At 40.9% G+C, this 22149-nt stretch overlaps 1 protein-coding gene and 1 pseudogene across 7 annotated transcripts in view; one reads left to right on the top strand and one right to left on the bottom strand.

The window, feature by feature from the left end:
• Positions 1 to 22149, top strand: part of SP140 (SP140 nuclear body protein) — a 63095-nt gene that overhangs the window by 36151 nt on the left and 4795 nt on the right. For 5 of the 7 annotated variants that reach the window (XM_045198573.2, XM_045198574.2, XM_053919166.2 and 2 more), the window contains 7 exons: positions 3397 to 3498; positions 3742 to 3843; positions 7183 to 7248; positions 13738 to 13842; positions 15713 to 15855; positions 16981 to 17028; positions 19765 to 19809. In XM_045198573.2, the coding sequence (XP_045054508.2) occupies positions 3397 to 3498; positions 3742 to 3843; positions 7183 to 7248; positions 13738 to 13842; positions 15713 to 15855; positions 16981 to 17028; positions 19765 to 19809 (611 nt within the window). The remainder of the gene's footprint in view (positions 1 to 3396; positions 3499 to 3741; positions 3844 to 7182; positions 7249 to 13737; positions 13843 to 15712; positions 15856 to 16980; positions 17029 to 19764; positions 19810 to 22149) is intronic. The other 2 variants (XM_045198572.2, XM_053919168.1) reach the window with 2 other exon arrangements.
• On the bottom strand, positions 10771 to 11419 carry LOC112307878 (large ribosomal subunit protein eL20 pseudogene; annotated as a pseudogene).

Consider the following 22149-nt stretch of genomic DNA (forward strand, 5'->3'; position numbering starts at 1 on the left):
TCTTAGCAAATATATCATACAGCATGTTAACTATAGTCCTCATGTTGTATATTATATTTCCAGTACTTATTTATCTTATAACTGGAAGGCTTTACCTTTTGACAATTTTGTTATAATTCCTCTACCCCCTAATTACCCACTTGTGATAACAACAAATCTGACCTCTTTTTCTATTAGTTTTATGTTGGTGTTTGTCTTTTTAAGATTCCACAAGTAAGAAAGAAGGTGTTTTTTAGATAATGGTCTGAAAGTAACATATACCAATTGGGACACAGGAACTTTTAGATATTTTACTCTCTTCTTTTATAGAATGTTATCAAATGTATTGTTTACTTTCAATGTGTCACAAGTTCCCCATTGAAACCCAGAGTCATTGTCCATGGACCTTTGTCATTTATTACAATACGTGCAACAGTTAGAATCACAGTGAGAGCACGAAGAGGAAGTGGGTTCTGTCAGTGGGACATGGTAGCTTTGGCAAAGACAAGCTTGTGACAAACAGCAAAGAGGCCATGACATTCAGTCATAAGTGTGAATGTGAGTATGTCCCACATGTGAGTGGAGCATGGAGTTCATCCACCAAGCAGAGATGAAAAAGGGAACATATGATCTATACATGGTAACAGTTGACCTCAGATTATGTGCTAAACAAATTTTGTTTTTCACAAATTGAAAGATGTCAAGTGTTTTTGTGAAGTTTTTGAAGTGGGATTTAGACTAAGTGTGACCAAATATCTTTGTACACATCACCCAGTGTTTAATGGACCCAAACCCATTAATTAGTCTTTGGGACTAGCTTGGATAGGGGACATACTAGGTCTATGCCTCCTTCCATTTGCTTTGGATCACTTCTAACATTCAAGAAGCACAGGAAAATCAGGAACAAGCATGTGTGAGATAAGATGTTTTATAATAGACAAGAGAGTGAGAGTAAATGAAGTAATAAAAGAATAAGAACCTTCACAGAATATATGCTAGATGTTGCATGTCCAAAGTAAATGTCTAACTATTTTGTGCCTAACTGCATACAAACATTTAAATAATAAGGTAAATTCAGGAATAAGAACTCATGAAACACGCCAAAGCTCAGGTTGTTGCTGAGACAGTTCCCTTGGCAGTAGATCAGGAAGATAATCTGAAGTGGGCACAAGAGGCTGGAGATTTATACCTATTGCTCCCAGGGTCCCAAAGGACACTCCAGTGAGAGTCTTCAAGATGATCTTGGTGGGAACTCCATTGGTAACTGAAGGCAAAAAAAAAAAAAAAAAAAAGGGATAGCCTGTATGCAATATCTGAAGCTAAAAGTGGGATTTATTTTTCACTAAGCAAGGGGCATGGTGGGAGGAGACAGTGTATTTACTGGACATAATTAAGGAAAACCCCAACAAACCAGAAACTGCTGACTTTGTAAAGAGTTTTGGGAAGTATGTGTTTCAGGGACTGGGTGTGGACTTTTAGAAACAGGAGTGATTCTGAACAGGTTAAATTTAGTGATAGATGTAGGTTTTCTGGAGTGTGGTTGTTGCTGATTGGCTGATTTTGAGAAGTGTACAGCTGCAACTGATTGGCTGGCTTTAAATGTGGTTTGTGATGTAAGTAGGCATTGGCCAATTGTGATGAGTTTAAAAGTGGTCTGGAGAGGGATGATAGGGGATAGTAGGGGAAGGGCTGTCAAGGAACATATATAAAGGACACATGTTCACAGCCATGTGGTTAGTTTTGAGGGTGGGAGGCAGGGAAGGATGGGTGGGTAGGGGCATGGTGGGGTGAAAATGGAGACAACTGTACTTGAACACGAATTTTTAAAAAAGTGGTCTTGTACTTAATTTTACCATTTTCTGATAATAGTTATTTTTTTTTCCTGGAAGAATACAATCTTTTTATTTTACTCTTAGGACTCCAATAGAAAAATAAAAGAAGCAGAATGAAGTACAAAAGATGGGGAAAGCTTAACTTTGTAGGATCTCAGGTGTGATTGTTGGAAGAGGTATATACTTTTTTTGAGGAAACAGTTCATCTTAACTCAGAATATCAGTGTGCTGCATAAGAGCATCAGGAATGCTTCCGTGATCACTGTCTCTGGATCCATGGACACTAACTTTCTTGTTTCTCTTTAGTTTCTTGTGAACTAGAAGCTCCCCAAATGGGTAGAGAAGGAGAATCTGAAGAGCTTTCCTGTAGCCTACTACCCTTGCCGGGGCCCAGCCTTGGAGGGTCTTAGGGTCCCCAAAGGATGGATGATGCAGGTGAAGAATGAGGGGTCAGACACCAAGTTTGATGCTGGAGAATGGCCAGCCCTTGTGGGTCTGACTGAACTCTAAGGGTTTAATCAAGCTTTATTTTTATAGGGATCTATTATATGACAGCAAAGGAACAGGTGCATGGCATGATTTTTCAAGCAGAAAAAGTCTATACAGAAATATCAAGAAAATGTACAGGAAGTTCTACAGATTTATTCATACTAAACAAACATTATTTTGACCAGGAGGGCTATCAATCAGACAACCACAAGTAACTACATGTACAAAGTTTCAAACGGCTATTGATCATTTGATGTCAAGCAAAGTTTTCAGAATTTGACACAGGTCAAAAAGATACTCTAGACTAGTCAGTGGTTATATGTGAACTATTAAAGGGCCTATGTGGTTAGGCTTTCTAACTCAGCTATCTATCTTCCTATCTAGGTTCTTTCTTTATGCACTTTGCAGAGGATGATCTTTGTATTTGTTCCCTCATGCTTAAATCATAATAGTTCACTTATTTTCCTTGCTCTTTTACCCATCTAGTTCCATCAATTATTACTCCTGTCCAAGGTACAGAGGAGGTTATACTAAGGGGGATATTTAGTAAAATTTCTCTCCATTTTTCGGGCAGCTGGCTTGCCCATTGTCTAATATTAATCTTCCAATAGGTAGGAGAAGTAGGCTGTGGAGGGGTTATAAGGGACTTTTGTTCTATGGCCAAGAAGGCATTTTGTACAATTGCATTGGAATTCTGCAGATTAGTGGGCCCGAAATACAAGTGCTCAAAAATCTTACCACCTAGTAATAGCAAAGACAGACATGCAAGAAGAGATATACAGGAAATCCAGCCACAGTTGCCTCTGCTATGCAGATGCATCTCATCCGTCCTGACTATATCAAGGGTTGGCTGTTGGTCAGCTCCCAACATACCCTGTGATGAACAAGGTAAGCATGTCTTAAAGAAACAGAGTTAAGATAAAGAGAAAAGACAAGAGAAGAAAAAAAAGGAGAATTAAAGGAAGACTCAACTATAGAGAGGATTATTATTATATTTCAGAGGAAGAAGTAGCAAAACAAAATCCACAAGGGTACCCAAAATCTGGTCACTGGGGCCTATGAAAAGAGTTTTCATAAATTATGATTTTTGGCCCAGAATCAGAGCTACCAGCACCTGGAAATGAGAAATGTTCCTGCGTTATGTGCTTCTCAAAAGATGTGCCAGGAGATCTGGAGCCAAGGACAGAAAGGAGTCAAGGTAAGATGTAACCTACTACTCCATGATGAACAAGGTAAGCATGTCTTAAAGAAACAGAGTTAAGATAAAGAGAAAAGACAAGCGAAGAAAAAAAAAGGAGAATTAAAGGAAGACTCAGCTATAGAGAGGATTAATATTATATTTCAGAGGAAGAAGTAGCAAAACAAAATCCACAAGGGTACCCAAAATCTGGTCACTGGGGCCTATGAAAAGAGTTTTCATAAATTATGATTTTGGGCCCAGAATCAGAGCTACCAGCACCTGGAAATGAGAAGTGTTCCTGCGTTATGTGCTTCTCAAAAGATGTGCCAGGAGGTCTGGAGCCAAGGACTGAAAGGAGTCAAGGTAAGATGCTGCAAAAGGGTCATGGCATAAGGGGGGGTGGTCCATAGTTACCCGGGACCCCAGGTAGAGTGTGAACTGGCAGTTCAGTCCATTTCACTTTGCTGTTCACCGAATTTTCTCGATGCGACCCTTTCAGGAAGAGCAGGGAGGTGAGAGATCATTATAAAGTCATATTCAACAGGATTATACATAAATAATGTTGGAGAAATGCACTCTTAAAATGGCAGTATCTAGTTTCCTGCATTCCTCTATTAGTAATAACACCTTGAATTTATGTAGTTATTTCCATTGTTGTCACATCAAGTATTCTATGGAACCCAAGAAAACAAGTTGTACTTCTGCTAGTGGATGTGTCATTTGGCCTTAAAAACTGGAGAACAGTTTCTGGCTGTGGAGAGAGGGGAAAGTGGCTTTGGGAAATACAGAGAACTGCAAATTGCTAGCTTCGAAGATGGAGAAAATGAACAAAGATAAGGGTGACTTGTAGAAACTGGAAAAGTCACGGAAATATAGCTTCTCCACAGCCTTCAAAAAGAAATAAAGACCTACTAAAACCTTCATTTTAGCCCAGAGAGAAACTTGTCTGACTTCTAACCAATGCATCTGTAAGACAGTAAGTATGGATTGCTTTTAGCCACTATATTTATTTTCATTTGTTATGGCAGCTACAGAAGAGCAATACCAATTTTGGTTGCTGGATGTGGGGTGGGGCTGTAACACCTTCCTATAAAGGTGGCAGTGGCTTAGGAATTGGGCATTGGGAAAAATTTTAAGTAGAATGATAGATATTGTCTACATGGCCTGGAACAGTTTGTTAGTAGAAATGTAGATGCTAAAGACAGAAATACTGACAGAAAGCTTAGCGAAGTTTATTTTTATAGACACTGGGAAATCAGATCTTTCTGGGTAAAGATGAGGAGATTTCTAAACAAAATGATGAAGGTGAAGCTGATTTGATTTTACTGCTTAGAGCAAAATGTGAGAGGAAAAAGATATATTGAGGGAAGAACTGCTCAACAAATGAAGTCAGGACTTGATGATTTGGAAAATCCTCAGCCTATGCAGATTGCAAAGATGCTAAGATTAGGAAATCCGCTGTCAGGACATTTTTCTATAGAATACGAATCTGGCCTTATGACTTTTTTCTGATGCCTCAGAAGTAGCAAAAGATCAGTGTTCAGTCACATAAAAGGTTCTTTGAAGAGTTTAAGTGTGTGAGTCACAAATCCCGTCAAGCCATCTCAGCAGAAGTACAACACAGATATATAATTATATATAAAAGATCTGTGGAGGAGACTCTTTAAAGGATTGACTCTACATGACATAATGGGAGATCCATTAGATTCTTGAGAATTTTATACCAACGGAAACAGAGCTGCCGATGTCCAATCCCTGGGACGTGTAATCTGTTTTACCTGGTGAAAGAGTCTGAGGATGTGACTGGGGATCTGATGATGGGGAGGTGATCCTGGATTATTTCAGTGGCCCCAGTAAAATCACAGGTATCCGTAAAATCAGAAAACCTTTCCAGCTGTGGAGAGAGGTTTATGTACCATGAGATAATCAGAGAGATCAATAAGTCTGGCAGACAAGACACAATGAGCCAAGAAATGTGGGCAACTTCAGACTGGAAAAGACAAAATAATGGATTATTCCCTACAGCCTCCAGATAGGAACAAAGCCCAGTGGACACCTTGGTCTAGCCCAGTGAAGCTTGTTTCTGACTACAGAGCTGTTACATTTCCCTTACTTTAAACCAGTGTGTGATGTGCAAGACATTATAAACATTTAATATGTGCCAACTAAACTGTAAAATGTTTTCTTCTGAGATAAAACTTATAATGAATTATACAAATATTAAGTATATCACTTAATGAGTTCTGAGAAATGCGTTCTCCTGTGTAATTCAAATGATACCAAGATATAGAGTATGACTGTCATTCTGGAAAAAATCTGGTGCTCATCTCTTATATCCTTACCCCTCACTCATCAGAGCCATTACTATTCTTTTTTTCATGGTAACATAAGTTGTCTTCTTTAAAAATTATTTTATTGAAATTTTTCCCACTCAGCATAATCATTTTGTCTTTTATTCACATTGTTGAATGTATCAGTAGTTTTTTTCTTTTTTATTGCAAAGTAGAGCACATTTTATGAACACACCAAATTTTGTGTACATGTTCTCCGACGATGGACACCACAAGTGTGCCAGTTTTTGGCTAGCATAAAAATGTTGCAATGAATATTTTTGTTGAAGTATTTCTCTTGCTCTGTGCCTTCATATCTCTCATATAAGTTCCTAGAAATGGAATTGCTAGGCTATGGGATAGATACATTAGTTCTTTTCTTCTTACAATCCCGTGTAACAGTGATACTGTACACAGAAGCTATGCCAAACTGAGGAATACAAGCTTAGAAACTGTTCCTACCTGTCAGAAACCCCCAGTCTTAGAAAGGGTTTAATAAACCTGTTAGTAAGCCTGTTCTAACCTTTCTCCTGCGGGAGATATTATTTTATTATCTGAAACTTAAGCAAATATCCTCTGAGGAGAGGAGGGAGATGTCCTCTGGTTTTATACTGGTCAGGAAACAAATCTGCCCTCTCACCTGGAGGGTTACATGATCTCTCATTTCCAAGGCAGCTTGCTGTTGAAACACCCTTGGAGAGGTAATCTGAGGCATGTGGAATTGTCATGGAGAATACTTTGTATGTATCTGTTCAGTTTCTCTCACATCATTTACTGAGGAGACTGTCTTTTTTCCACTGTAATTCTTGCCTCCTTTGTCACAATTTAATTGACCATGTAAGTTTGGGTTTATTTCTACCCAAGCAATCTACAGATTCAGTGCAATCCTTATCAAAATACGAATGGCATATTTCACAGAACTAGAACAAATAATCCTGAAATTCATGAAACCACAAAAGACCCTGAATAGCCAAAGCAATCTTGAGAAAGAAGAAAGGAGGTTGGAGGTATAATGTGCTTGGATTTCAAACTACAGTATAAAGCTATGGTATTCAAAACAGTACGGTACTGGCACCAAAACAGACACATAGATTAATGGAACAGCATAGAGATTCCAGAAATAAACCCATGCTTACATGTGATTTTTAGAAACAATTTCAAAGAAAGGTTATTTCTTATTGTCTCCCAAGTCCATGCACAGTGAAATATAACCATAATCAACCTCATGCAGCTACACTGGTAGTTAAGAATTTTGCCCCATTCTTGTGGATCAAAGTCTGAAAAAAAAAGTACTCTAACACCACTGACCAATGAGGCTTTGAGATATATTGATAGCTCTGAAAAATGAATTTTATTCTCTTCTTTTCTGAAGGAAAAAAGAAAGGGCATTCCTGGTCAAGAAATAAAAGGAAATGGCAGAGAAACATACATCAAAGAGGTAAGCGGGCAAAGTGAAGTCATCACACCTTTGGAGTGTGTGAAGGCACTGCTTCTTGTGCCCTTGTGGTCTGCAGTCACCTGTGGGCCCTGGCAGTTTCCCCGCCACTGCGTCAGGTGGAATACAGGCTGAGATGCTGTAACGGAGAGGCCTGAAAATGCAGTGGCTTCAACAAAATGGTTTCTGTCTCATACACATAATCATCTGGCGCTAAATGATCCAGGCTAATGGGGAGACACTGCCTTCCTCAGTACATGGCTCTTTACTGGGTCAAGAATTCTTATTGATTAATTTAGGAAGATGTTCCAAAGAAAGCACATCAACAAAGCAGACGATATGTGTATGAGTGTGTATATGTGGTAAAAAACCATATATGTAAATATAAGTATTTGTGCAAATATGTTTTTATTTGTATAAATGCTAATTTATACATATTTATCAAACTCTCTGTATAGAGAAACATAATTATCGATATAAAGAAAAATCAATGACAGTTCATCCATAAGAATATATGCAGTTATTACATTTGGTCATTGAAATATAGGTTATATTTTTATTTTTATTTGAGTTTTGTAGATGTATGTGTGCATATTACAAATAGTAAACACATTCACCTTTTGCAATAAAAGTATTATTTAAATAGTAACATATGCAAAGAGAAATGCCTACAGGGATATTTTTGATCAAGTTAATCATTCTCCTGACATTTTATTTTAATAGTGATTCAAGGCACTCTTTTTTTTCTGAAAAAATGAGGGTGAGACCTCATTTATCATATCATTGAAAATTCTGAATCAGTTAATCTATATAATAGGATTTCAGAGTCCAATTAAAAATCTCCAATTTTTACCAATTTGCATATCTTAAGTTTTTGCCATTTTACATGGCTTCCTGGTTAGTGAATTTGTACAACTTTGTTTAGGAAAAAAGAAAGTGGTTACATCCATTTCAAGAGTGGTCATTTTCAAAATATCAAGTACTAGAATTTAATCATGGTAACATTTACATTTATGTCTGTATGTATATAGATAAATTCTAAACAATTTCTTTCCAAAGTACAGTGAAATTTTATATGTAATTTAAAGTTGTCCTTCCTAAAAGTAGAGAATATTCTGGACACCTGCTTGAGATGCCTCACCATTAACTTGCTTTCTTGTCTGAGTGTAGAGTGAAGGTTATCTCACATGGCAGTTGTAATTTTGCACAACTTGATTTCCCCTGCCTGTTCTTAAACCACAGCAAAGCTGTTGGCCAGTTGGTCTAGAGTAGAAGGAAGGTTAAAATGAATCTGCAGGATCCTGCCCAGAATAGCAAGAGATAAACATTGTGCCACTTCCACTTTGTACTATGTGTGGGTCAATACAAGTTTGCTAACATTTTGAGGAACATCAATTCTCCTTAACTTTTTACTAGTCAAGCTTACCAGTCAATTTGAGAGCTACAAAATCTAGAAACCCATTCTGTTGTCAATTGTTTGCATTTATATCATAGCTCTTATCTGCCTAAGACCTACAGTTTTTCCCCTCTGAGTTCTATCTGCCTTCATGGAAATTCCTTTACCTTACATTATCGGTTCATTAAAATGTCTGGACTTGGTAACTGTAAGCAGAAAGTTCATTCTCTCACTGACCTTCCAAATCTACTCTGTAGATGAGTTTTTCCAATCTTGGGCATGCCTTGTATCTTTTCTGTTCTCTTGTCCTGTAATTGCAAGTCCTTCTGGTCTAGTATTAAAACTTCAGTATTTTCTTTAATTCAAAGTGCCTCCTCTTCTTCAGCATGGGCGAGCCTTGGACTGGGTCATCTGCAGTGGGGAGGTGGAAAGTTTGAGCTCTTATTTCACTCTCTCTTGTCCCTGTCCCCACTCAAGAGCTGTTGGTTTGGGTCCATCCAGGATGGGGAGGTAGAAAGGAGAGGAGAGATGAGTGTGGAAATATCTTATCTGATGGTCACAGCTATGAGGTGACACTGGCTATGGACAGAGCACAATCACTAGCTCTTTCCTTCATGAGATGCTTTCATCAACTCCATGGTGAGGGTAGACGCAGGGTCGAACACCACAACTTGACTTTTTTCAAAAGAAATGTAGCCTGGATGTGACTGAAGACCTAGAGCTGACATAACCACTTCCACCAATACTTTGTATGGTAGCACAGGTGTTTTGCCTTTAGGAGGTGGGGTGACCAGCCCAATCTGGTTTGCCTGAGACTTTCCCAGTTTTGCCACTGAAGATGCTGGACTCTGCATAACCCATACTTCTGAACAGACTGGGACAGTTGGCCACTCACTTTGGCACTTAGTGAACTGTTCCCAACTTTTTAGACTTCTATTAAAATTTTGAGAAGGCAAGAAAAAATTTTAAATTCTAGTCAAAGCACATGTATGAATGACACATGAACATGGACAATGGTGTGGGGAATGACTCTGGGAGCAGGGGGAGGTCTGGGCAGAGGAGAGCAAAAGGGGAAAAATTGGGACAACTATAATAGATAAACAAGAATAATAATAAAAGAAGAAAAATATTCTATTGTATTTACTTCTAGAGGTTAATTAATACCAACAATGACAAGTTTTAAAAAATACCCTTAAGTTATATTCTGACTGCCACAGTATTTATTAGGGTTGTGATGAGATGTCAGTGTTATTAAATGGATATTACAAGCTGGGGACACAAAAACAGTTAAATCCTGCCTTGCTAAGCCGATACATTGTGAAAGTAAAACACAATAGTGCTGTTACGAATTAGCTGGTTTTAAACTCCATACTCCGTCTCCTTATACCAAATGCTCCATAGGCTAGGTGAACTTTAATGTATTTTCTTTTTCACCCTAAAAATATTAGGCCTAACAAGTTTAATGAAAGCTAAATCCAACATATTCATTAGTTTCAGGAAAGACACAGAAAGAACTCTGTATTTGCTGCATTGTCCAAGGTTGTAATTAGATCTTGGTGCCAAGCCTGACTGAATATAGGGGAGATGAGAATGAGCTGTCTGGATCTCTTCTCATTGGGCTCTGGGCATGGACTTTCAGAAGCGGAGGGAGAGCCAGACATATCCTGGCCTTCCAGAGTCCCTCATCACTTTGGCATTTGGGTGAAGGAGGAGTTGAGGAGGACCTTTCAGAGAGCATCCCCCTGGGTGGATGAACTTCTATTGACTGGTGACCCACCTTCTAAGAGGAAGAAGCAAGAGGAGCAAAAAAAATTAATCTGCCTCTTCAAAAACCACATTTTCACCTTTTTAAGTAGATCTCCTTTGCCCATGGCTGTTAATATCCAAGTCTTCCACTTTCTTACACAAGTTTATTTATCTTCATAGCCATCTTGTTTGAGCTGCTGTTGTTTTGGCTATGTAATAATAAGGTGGCAGTTTGCCAGTCTATAATTTGTATGATTTTGTGATAAGGTCTAATTAATATTTGTCCCATGGGACCATTTTGATCTTGAAGAAATAAAAAACCTCTCAGTAACTGTTAAGTCTAAAGATCAGAAAATGGGGTTATTTTACCAAGCAGCAGGTCCATTGTGGGTTTTTTTTTTCTGGTTTTCCTGAGGAGTTTATTTGGGTAGAGCAGGGGACACGGAGGCCCTGCATCTAAAAGAAGGTATTGGGCCTCTTGGTGGTGAAGCGTGGCTTGTGCTGGTGAGGAAGGACCCGGTGGGGCAGCGGGACCTTGATCTTGGAGTCATGGAACTGCTTGACTGCTAGCCAGCGGCACTTGCTGGCCACGATCTCCTCCACCTTCATGATCTGGATCGAGTAGGCGCCCGCACGGTGCTGGGCCCCCGTGTCTCCATAGCACTGGGAGACGGCGCCTGTGGTGCTCAGGTCCCGGTGCTCAGGTCCCGGTACTCCCGGTACATGTTGTGGGTCCCACTGCGGGAGTCGTAGCACAGCCAGATACCAAAGTTCTTCACCCAAAGAAGGGATTTTTCGAACACCTGCCCACAGTAGACGAATTCCCCTGAAGATTTCTTCATCTTCTTCACCTGAGACACAAAGTACCAGAAGCGGGACTTGGCAACAACATGGTTAGGTGCAAAGATGCGCATGCGGTAGAGGGGCAGCGTGTGGCACTTAGGGGTGGGCAGGCAGCGCCCCACCACCTTGTACTCTGGCAGCGTGCCCGAGGCCTTCATAGCGATGTCTCCGTGTGCACCACCACCCACAAAAGGCCCACTGTGGGTTTGATTGAAGGGAATATCCCTCTTACTTTGCTTGTCTCATATGCTCATAATGTGCTTAAAGTTTCCTGCACTTTGGACTGGGTAGTCAGAAAATATTTTGTCTTGGAGTCTGCATAACTTCACCCAGTATCAACAGATGGTGGTTGTTGGGTGGAGGGCATTGAACAAAGAGAGAAGGAAATGAACTTGTCTTTCTGCCTTAAAAAGATAATCGGACGCATTTGAGTGATAGCAAACATTGAGATGCGTAGTCATAGCCAATTAACTTACAAATAGAAGAACATTCTCCCCTGCAATGTCTATCAAGCCAATCCTTAGTCACTACTTGAACCTAAGGTTTTGTAAGACTCAATTCTCCCCATTTCTCTTGGTTAGTCATCTTCTAGTAGTCTCTTAGATTATATCTTTTTCAATCCAAGGTGGACAAAGCCCTTGGTCACCTTTACTTCACTTACCCATCACTTTCTGTACCAATAACTTTGTTTGTACAAGGTAATGTGTATAATGTGCTTCTCACCTGTAAGCCCACCACAGGGTTATGCTTAATGCACAGAATTTCCATTTTTTTCTGTCTCTCCACCGAAAGAGTCCTTATATGTATTATCTCAATTTTGTAGTGTTTCCCTCAATTTTCTCAGAATATATTAGCTTCTGTAATGGGAATAATCATCATCTTGATCTCATATATTTGTTGGAAAGACTAAATAAATTAGTAGATGTATGATTGGCATTCATTAAACACATATCACATGGCTGCTTGAGATATGAGTAAAATGCTGATTTCAGCTGTTTGTTTAACTGATGTGTGGTTATGAAAAATAAAACAGATGATGAGCCTAAGATTAATTCCTGGTAGTTTAAAGACTAGGGATTATATATTGTTCTTTATCCTTTAGTTAGGCTTTGAGGAAGTTATATTTAAATTTAGAAAAACACTAATATCTGGAAAAAAAGGCATGTCTGCAACTGTGATTATATTTTTTTCAATTTTGTCGAGGAAAAAGAGAGGCAGATGTAGAATCCTTTCCATCCTAGCAACAGAGCCTTAAAGATGAGAATCTAGTCAAGAGCTGGTGAAGGAAGGGGAATATACTTTTTGGAGGGGTATATATTTTCGATAACTATACACCTATTTTCTGTGCTCCACTCTGTGTTTTTAGTAATAAATCCATTTACCTAGTTGTCGTGTAGCTTTACTAATTGCTGAGAAGTGATATGACTTAGTCTGTTTTCAAAACATGCCAGGGGCAGAAGGGAGATGATCTAACAAACCATTTACTTGGTGACAAATCTAAACCAGACCCCAGGGATCCAGGGTGCACTGCGGTGCTGCTGTCTCCCCTGAACTTATGACTTTCAGGCAGGGCCTCAACTGTTGCCACATAAAGGGCACATATAACCCAAAATGATTTGGCTGAGTCTTCTGTGACCCAGAGTGCTGGTCAGGAGACTTTCCCTCTCTTGACGCTCTGGGCTTGTGTTAGTCACCTAATCACTTTTGCCTCAGTTTCCTCACCTGTAAAGCAGGAGAGTGCATTAGGCCAACCATCCTTCCCGGCCCCTCCTAGTGCTGACAGTCTATCTATCTCAAAGCGGGACCATGGACAGCCTCTCCTCCCACCATGGCTCTAAAACTTGGCTGAGGGGGCAGGATCAGGTACACATCATTCTTGATGTAGTTCATTTGGAAGGCATTTCACTCTTTAGTGGAATCAGGCAGCTAGCTTCATCCCGAACCCCCAAATGCAATGTGCAGATTGTTTTAGAGCTTCTGGGCTCCCCTTTCAGCTTTGGAGAAGGCTTATGTGGGGGAAAAATGAGGCAAAGCAGTGAACACAAACAGCAGGCAGACACCATCTCCATTAGGTCATCCCATCACTGTCCCCTCTGCTCCTGAATCAGAGCTCACGCAGGAAAAGGCAGGTACAGACTCGGACTTTGTCTCCAGCGACCAAGGGAAATAGCCCAGCTGCAGAGCTCCCTTCTACCAGGACAGCACCTGCATGTGTCACTGTCACGTGAGAATCAGGGGGCTGACTGCATAGGGGGCTAAGACAGACCTTTGAAGGCAACCATGAGGCTGATGTGGCCCCTGGTGAAAATGAGTTTGATGCCCCTGGGAAGGGAGACATTCTGTGATTATGTATCAAAAATGCCACTGAAAGACTCTGAAACTCTGGAGATGTGTGGAATAAAGTTCCCCAAGTGCCTCTGTGTTTTTCTAGGAACAGACTCAATATGGGGAGAGGGGTACATGTTCAATTGCAAAATGATAGAGATTGAAGAAATCTTCTGTTTCAGGGTCAAGAAAACACAGAGATGAAAGTGTGGATTTTCACTCTGCAACACTTCCTGTGACCTGTAGACATGTGAAAGGGATGTTATATAAGAAGAAATTGAAACAAGGTGAGTTTCGTGGTCTAGTTTGCAGCTCTTATGTGAAGGAATGACAAGAAGTCCAGAATTACCCATGTGAATTACCCATCATTCAAAGACTTGAGGTTGTATTTGGGCTTGAGAGATGCAGGAAGGGAACCTCAAAGTGACATTTTCATGCTTTAAGACACCGTGCATATTAGATGCTCACTACCACATGGAAGTGACCACGGAAATGCCCAAAGAACCAAGAAGTGAATCAGAAATAAATGGGAAGAGGCCCTCGGCCTCCCCCTTCCTATCTCTCTCCTTTCTGGATCATTATTGCCAGGACGGGGTGTTCGATGTAGTGAGAAGATCACAGAGTTGAGAATTAGAAATCCTGAGTCCCAGCCTCAGCTCTGCCAAGAGTGACTGATTCATCTGAGTAAAGAGGGGTTCTTCTCTTGACTCCGAAATTCCTCATTAAAAAAAGAGATGATTAAAATATGCCTCATGGTATAGCTGTAAGGAATTAACTTACATAATTGATGTATAATATTTAAACAGCTTTCCTGAGATGTAACTCACAAATCATACAACTCACCACTTAGGGTGCACGATTCATTGTTGAGTTTTGTTTGTATGTTCACAGGACTGTGAATTTACACTCTAATTTTAGAACATTCCTTGTCCCCCACTAAAGGAAACCCCATGTCTCTCAGTAGTCAGTGCCCACACCCAGCTCACCCCACCACCCAGTCTGAAGGAACCAAGTCTATTCTAGTTATTTTACATAAATGGAATCATATAACATGAGCCATTTTGTGATTGGTTCTTTCCTGTAGCATGATGTTTTCAAGGTTCATCCATGTAATAGCATGTATTAGTACTTCATTCCTTATTATTGTCAAATAATACAATATTCTATGGTATGAATATACTGTATTTTGCTTATCTCTTCATCAGTTTGAGTTATTTTCACTTTTGGGATTACAAATAATGTTCTTTTGAGCATTTGTGTGCAAGTTTTTGTATGAACACATGTTTTTAATTCCTTTGGGTATATACCCAGGAGAGAAATTGCTTGTTAATATGGTAAGTTTATAGTTAATTTATTGAGAAACACCAAAATGCTTCTCACAGCTTACCCATATTTTATATTCTCACCAACAATGTCTGACGGCTCCAATTCTGTCTCTCTTGGCCAACACTTGTAATTGTCTGATGTTTTAAATGATGGCCATGCTAGTGGTTGTGAAGTGATCTCATTGTGGTTTTGATTTTAACTTTTAATGACTAATAATGTTTAGCGTATGATTATCTTTTATATATAACTTAAATTTCCTGCTGGATACATTTCACAATTAGTTTTACTGCCAGCTGTCCATGATTTCAGGTATGGAAACCCTCTGCTCAGTAATGCTGTTGAACTTACATGGCAGCTGCTGTAAGGGAGGACACAGATGTGGCGCTGGTGCCATTCTGTGCAGCAGGGTCCTCACCTGAGGTCTCCATCCACGTTGAGGTTCTACCTCTACACTGTCTTGGGGCCACCAGAGAGTCTGGCCTATTCTCTCCCTCCAGAATTCAGTAGTAAATTGAAAACCTCTCATTGTTCAGAAAGAGAGGATTCTTGGAGGATTCCTTTTAGGAATACTTTTATAATGTTTATTTTGATGATAATGATTACTCTTTTTTTTGCAAAAAGGCCAATGAAATGTATGCACCAAACAGGTAATCTTCTTGGAGGGGACTTACAGCCAGGGTTTGGGGATTCTGATGTGTGAGGGGGGAGGCCACATACTCCTACTCTAGTGGTCTCGAGCCCCAGTGGGGTGACTCCAGATCCAAGGTGATGAGAGGCCTATGTCTGAGCTGTGGACAGAAGGCCCAAGGTCAACTTACCCTGGTCTTCCAGGATCCATGAGGAAGTGCATACAGAGTGAGGATGGAAATTGGTTCACCCCCAGAGAATTTGAAATCAAAGGAGGTCGTGCAAGATGGAAGGACTGGAAGCGGAGTTTGTGCTGTGGTGGGAGAGCCCTACAATGGCTGATGGAGGTATTCTAGTGACAGGAGGCTTTGATGTGATTTTCCTGAGGTCAATATTTGCTCACCAAATATATGCTGAGTTATGGCTAAAGCCCCAAACCCATAAATTGATCTTTTTCCTGAGAAGATATACCCCACACTCATACCTCAGTACAAGGCAGCACATCCATTTGTCAAAGGGGCTCTGCCAGGGTGGCTGCAGGGGCTTGGAGGAGGGAAAGGTCATTCTGACCCAGGTGCTTGCAGACAACTTTTGGCACTGAAAGAAAGAAGACTGTCTGCAGTCAGACACATGGGCAGAACACAGTCCAGAGATAGAGTGGTGTTAACACCAGAACCACAATTACCATGACCCTGTGAACTGAGGTAGATGGATTGTGTGTGATACAGCATAATCCATCAATTGGGGCTGTTCGCAGAAAGATTTAATGCCAGGCTAAGGAGTTTAAATTCATAGCATGGGCAGCGCAGACCCAGGGAGTCTCCTGAGGTGTGACATGACGTATAAAACAGTATCTCAGACAACACGGGTCCCTGAACTGACTGCACTGTCTTTCATCGCAACAAATGTATAGTCAGCCTGCAAGGCTCAGCCCCCATGTCACTCCTATCTGAATGCTTCTGACTGACCTGCCCTGGTCACCCCTTCCCTGGGACCCCCGAACTCACTACTGAGGTCCCTCTCACAGTGTTTATTCTTATCCTTCCATGCCTTCCTTTTGTCTCTCTAGAACTCTATAAGTTTTGTCCAGGATTGTGTGCTCAGCATTGTCCAGAGGGTGTGACACCCTGTAGGTGTGGGACATGTGTGCGTGTCAGTTGAATAGCCCTGGTGTGAGGTGGCAGGTGTGAGTGGCACTGGTGGGAATGGAGAGAGGGTGAGAGGTGTCACAGAGATTGTGAAGGAAAATCTGTGAAAACTTAGGAAAAAGCACAAGAGCAAGGAAAATGGTTCTAAAGAGGATTTTCTGGGTTCCATGGTTAAATTCTAGAACAGGTGAGAAGAGATAGACACGTGGGCTTTGAGCAGATAGTGGGACATAAGTTAGAAATATTTGGGAGGAGGTTGGAAATGCCAGACTCCCGTACAAAGGGACAAGGCTGATCATATCCTTGGATATTTTTATTTTTCAGAAAGGATTTCTATGTAATCCTCCAAGAATATATGGAAGGAAAAAAAAGGTAATAATTACATAACTTTCTACAAGTTCTTATCACATAACTGATTTTACATATAAAATATGTTATTTTATGGTTTCTCAATTGGATAATTTTAATTAAGTGTCCTTTTTTGCATGTGCCTTCAGAGTTGTTACCTTGAACATTATGTTGTAGGCAAAGTCTTCTTTGAATAGCAAACCATTGAGACAGAGATGAGAAGGGGGTATCAAAGTAGGTCTCATAGATGAGGTTTACCTAGATTCAGATGTTATAAGGGTGTCAACTTTGTAAATGCAAACATATTTATGCAATATATAAAAACATTTCATAATAAAGTCACAGGGTCATCTTCACCTAAAACCTATATATTTTTAAAATCAAGGTTATTCATCAAAAGAAAAAAGCAAGCAAAATATAACCAGAGACATTGAAATAAGGAACAATCTGACAGTAACCAGAGGGGAGGTGGGATAATGGGGGGAAGGGTTTGAAGGAACTACTATAAAAGACACATGGACAAAACCAAGGGGGAGGGTGGAAGCAAGGGAGGTAGGTTGGCTGGGGTGGGGGGCAATGGTGGGGGGAAAATGCAGACAACTGTAATTGAACAACAATAAAATAATTTAAAAAAAGAAAAAAGGTTATTACTTTCAAAGTGTATTGAAATCGGATGGAATAAAGTTTGCTCACCATCACTGAGATGAACCCTGTGTAGCAGGTAGTGTATCTGGGGCACATATGAAACCATACAGCATTTCATGAGATAGGCCACAAAAATACAGGTTGCTTTTCTGATCCTTTACATCCTCTTACACCTTCCAGTAAAATGTGCACAGAGACATACTGAATTCTTCTTTGGGGGGAAACCATTTGCCCTTCATGAGGATGCTGCTTATGGGGAGGAAGCTTTGGGGAGATTCATGTATATAGGAGGGCCTGTCCTGGTAACTTGTTTACTTTGATGCTGCCCCTTTGGCTCCAGCAGAAGAGATGGGCAGGCCTCCTTTCTGTCTGTGAAAGTGGTTTTTTCCTCTATGGAAGAAGGATATGGAGGCAACAAACAAATACATAAAGTGTATTGTAGATTGAGGACAAAGTGATGGCTTTTCCAAGATTGGGTATGAATGAGAACTTAAGGTAGTGGGGGAGGAAAGAAATACTCTTCTTATATACTTCAGGTAGAAATGGCCATCCAAGCCCTTCTCAGAATCATCCTAAGATAGGTCACATAGAGCTGGCCAAAGGGACTTCATCTTCCACTGGGGATGTGAGGTCCAGGCTCTTCATTGCCTGATGATCTGGGTGATTTAAAATAACAGTCCTGCAGACATTTCATTCACTGAATTTCCCAATTGGCAACCACTGTTAGACTCGTGTAGTGAGTATGTTAAAGTCCAGCATCTGAACCATTCCTAGGTGTCAAGAGTTACTCACTTGGAGTCCTCAAGTGAGCTGGCAACTTCCTAACACTAGGTTCTAGTTTCATTTGTGAGTCAAATACTTTTCAGTAACCAGCTGCAGTTGCTTCTGTGTTTTGTGCCTCCTTGAAGGAGGACATGAGCTCCCAACACTGGCAGATCCCAGGACCCATAACTGTCTCTGTGGGTCCTCTGTGTTTCCCAGAATTTCTCTTGCTGAAGGAGCCCGTTGTCTCCTGGAAACTTCAGTGTCACTGTCAACACTACATGACAACTTCCTGGCCCCTGACAAGGGCCTCTAGTACCTTTTGGTGACAGCTTCTGTTTTGTGAAATAATGTATTCCTCACGAACAATCATTTATTGTCTGCTAATGTTTGCTCAAGAAATAGCAAGTAATCTGTTTTCTGAAGTGACACGATACTCATTCATTCTCTTGTTGAACATAAAATTGTTGAGTTCATACTAGATGCCTAATATCCATTAAAGAAGATTCAAACAATATCCTTGACCTCAAGGATTTTTCAACTTCATTGTCAAATATGGAAGAATGAATAATGGGTAGGGCTGGGGGAATCTAGGCCACACACAGAGGTGGGCAGTGACATGGCCGCCTCTCAGGTGATTGTCCAGTGGATCACACTTGTCTGTGACCTCTGTGCCCTGGGCTGGAGAGTAAGGCTGAGGCTGCCTGAATCCAGAAGGGAAGTCATTCTACTGCATGTGCATAAACAATAGAAGTCTAGTGGACGGCAGTCAGTTACCTCTGAAATGCCACCCAGCTGACATCTTGGGATTTGAATGGAGAAGACAGGAGGGTGGCATTCTAGAAGGAGAGAGGCAACGCTGCCGTCACTGAACACATTTTATCTTCAAAGCTACACCGTAGAAGAGCTTCAGAGGGTGATGGAATTCTCCCCTGGGACACTGGCATGGATTGCAGGAATCTGGGCTCTGTGGTTGCTGGAGGCTGTGGATAATGAGTCCTCAGCTTGATACTGTCATTGCAGCTACTCTGGTGGGATATAGAGAAGAAAGCTTGAGGGCCCCTCAAAGTGAGAGAACCAGAAGAGTTCCTCCAGTCACATCTGTGAAAGCTGGGCCACACTCCCTGCATGACTTCACAAAGGCCCGCCTTGGGTCTGAGAGCCAGGACACGTAACTAGATTGGGTGCTACTTTGGCACTTTTAATTCTCTTTGTAGATATGTAGGTCTATATAAGTATGTATGAAATAATGGATTGATTGTGAATTGAATCCCTCAAAAGATGGCTGTTTAAATAAGTGATGGATGCAAACATCCCATTAATTATTGTCACTCAATCTTCCTCTTTTTTCAGTGGAGAATATCAAAGTCTCACAACAGTATGTTAGCTGACCTGTGTGTAAGTATTAAACCCTGTGTATACTCCCAAATAATCTAGGCCTTTTCCCTTGGTATTTTACCTGTCCCATTGTCACCTTTCCCGCACGTGTACTCATGCTCAGTTGGAACATGTGGCTGTGTATTTTGAGCAGAGAACAGCAGATGCATCACCTATGTCAGGTAGATGGTTCTGAAGTTGGGTGTCTCAGTATTAAAGCATCCTTTGCATTTGTTTGGTGGAAACTTTCTTGAATCCGTGTCAGTATGGAAGGCAGAGCTCTAGTCCACTGGGTTCCTTGGAGATGGGACTTGAAGTAGAAATAGATAGGGCAGGCTTTGTAGATTAGAGGTATGGTGCAAATTTGAGAGGAAGGTGGTATTTTAAAGAAAGCAGAAGGGAAGGAAGGAAAATGCCAACTATTCACCCCACCATTCAGTCAGAGCTAAGATGGTTTAATGCATCAGGCAGAAGGAACTGGCCAGACCATGCAGCCAGATTCAAGATATACTTGCAGTGATGAGTCCCACTGACACATGCATGCAGGGCAGCTGGGTTCTTTTGTTCTTTTTTAAAATTTTTTTTATTGTTATTCAATTACAGTTGTATGCCTTTTCTCCCCATCCCTCCACCCCACCTCAGTTGAACCCACCTCCCTCCCCCATCTCCACCCTCCCCCTTGATTTTGTCCATGTGTCCTGTAATCCCCTCTCCTCACTGTCCCCTCCCCACTCCCCTCTGACTATTGTTAGATTGTTCTTAACTTCAATGTCTCTGGTTATATTTTGTTTCCTTTTTTCTTCTGTTGATTATGTTCCAGTTAAAGGTGAGATCATATGGTATTTGTCCCTCACCGCCTGGCTTATTTCACTTAGCATAATGCTCTCCAGTTCCATCCATGCTCTTGCAAAGGTATCAGCTCCTTCTTTTCTCTGCTGCATAAAATTCCATTGTGTAAATATACCATAGTTTTTGGATCCACTCATTTGCTGATGGGCACTTAGGTTGCTTCCAGTACTTTGCTATTGTAAATTGTGCTGCTATGAACATTGGGGTGCATAGGTTCTTTTGGATTGGTGTTTCAGGGTTCTTAGGGTATAATCCCAACAGCGGAATTGCTGGGTCAAAGGGCAGTTCCATTTTTAGTTTTCTGAGGAAATTCCATACTGTTTTCCACAGTGGCCTCACCAGTCTGCATTCCCACCAACAGTGCACTAGGATTCCCTTTTCTCCACATCCTCTTCAACATTTGTTTGTGGATTTGTTTATGTTGGCCACTCTAGCCGGTGTGAGATGGTATCTTATTGTGCTTTTAATTTGCATCTCTCTGATGGCTAGTGATGCTGAGCATCTTTTCATATGTCTCTGGGCCCTCTGTATGTCTTCCTTGGAGAAGCGTCTGTTCAAGTCCTTTGCCCATTTTTTAATTGAGTTGTTTGTCTTCCTGGAGTGCAGTTGTATGAGTTCTTTATATATTTTGGAGATCAGGTCCTTGTCTGAGGTTTCATTGGCAAATATGTTTTTCCATACTGTTGGTTCTCTTTGTATTTTAATGCTGTTTTCTTTAGCCATGCAGAAACTTTTTATTTTGATGAGGTCCCATTTGTTTATTCTTTCCTTTATGTCCCTTGCTTTAGGGGATGTGTCTTTGAGGATGTTGGGCAGCTGGGTTCTTTAATGGGGCCCTGCATCCAGCCTCAAGGGAACCATCAAGGTGCTGAGCTGGAGGTTAGAAATAAAACCACCACCACTTAGCAAATTTGGGCATCATTACTCACACTGATAACATATGGCTGTCTGCTTTGAGGTTTGCCAAACCTAAGGAAGATTCCCCTGTCTAAGCTAAATCATACATTGATTTCTTTCATTGTGACAAGATGATGCACATTATAAGCAGAGTCACCTTTGCACAACTCCAGGGGGCAGCACTCCATAAGATGTGATGCAGTAATATTGATACATGACATCCACAGTGGAGGAGGGACAGTCAAATAGTTTTCCATAGACCTTCCCTCCAAACAATCCCCTGATAGGATGTAGATCTTATCCCCCTGGATTTTGGTCCTCGGCCAACTTAGGGAGTCCTCAATCATGCTAACAGCCCTGGAGTCCAGTGTTTGTGAGGCTTCTTTTGGAATGATGTAGACACAGAGGGCCGGGTCTCACTGTCCAGGGCCAAAGGGGGAGGAGATGGCAAGAGTACTTGCAGTCCTGTTAGTCTCTTTCCTGGAATCGACATTACAGGCCAACTCAACATTGACTTATACTATGCCCCTGCCTTACTGTCCAGTCTGCTCAGAGTAAATCTCCACTTAGGTTGCACACTGGAGTCATCTGAAGACCTAGATGACCCCCTAGAGA

The sequence above is a fragment of the Desmodus rotundus genome, chromosome 2 (assembly GCF_022682495.2).
Source record: "Desmodus rotundus isolate HL8 chromosome 2, HLdesRot8A.1, whole genome shotgun sequence".
In the NCBI taxonomy this organism is placed as follows: Eukaryota; Metazoa; Chordata; class Mammalia; order Chiroptera; family Phyllostomidae; genus Desmodus; species Desmodus rotundus.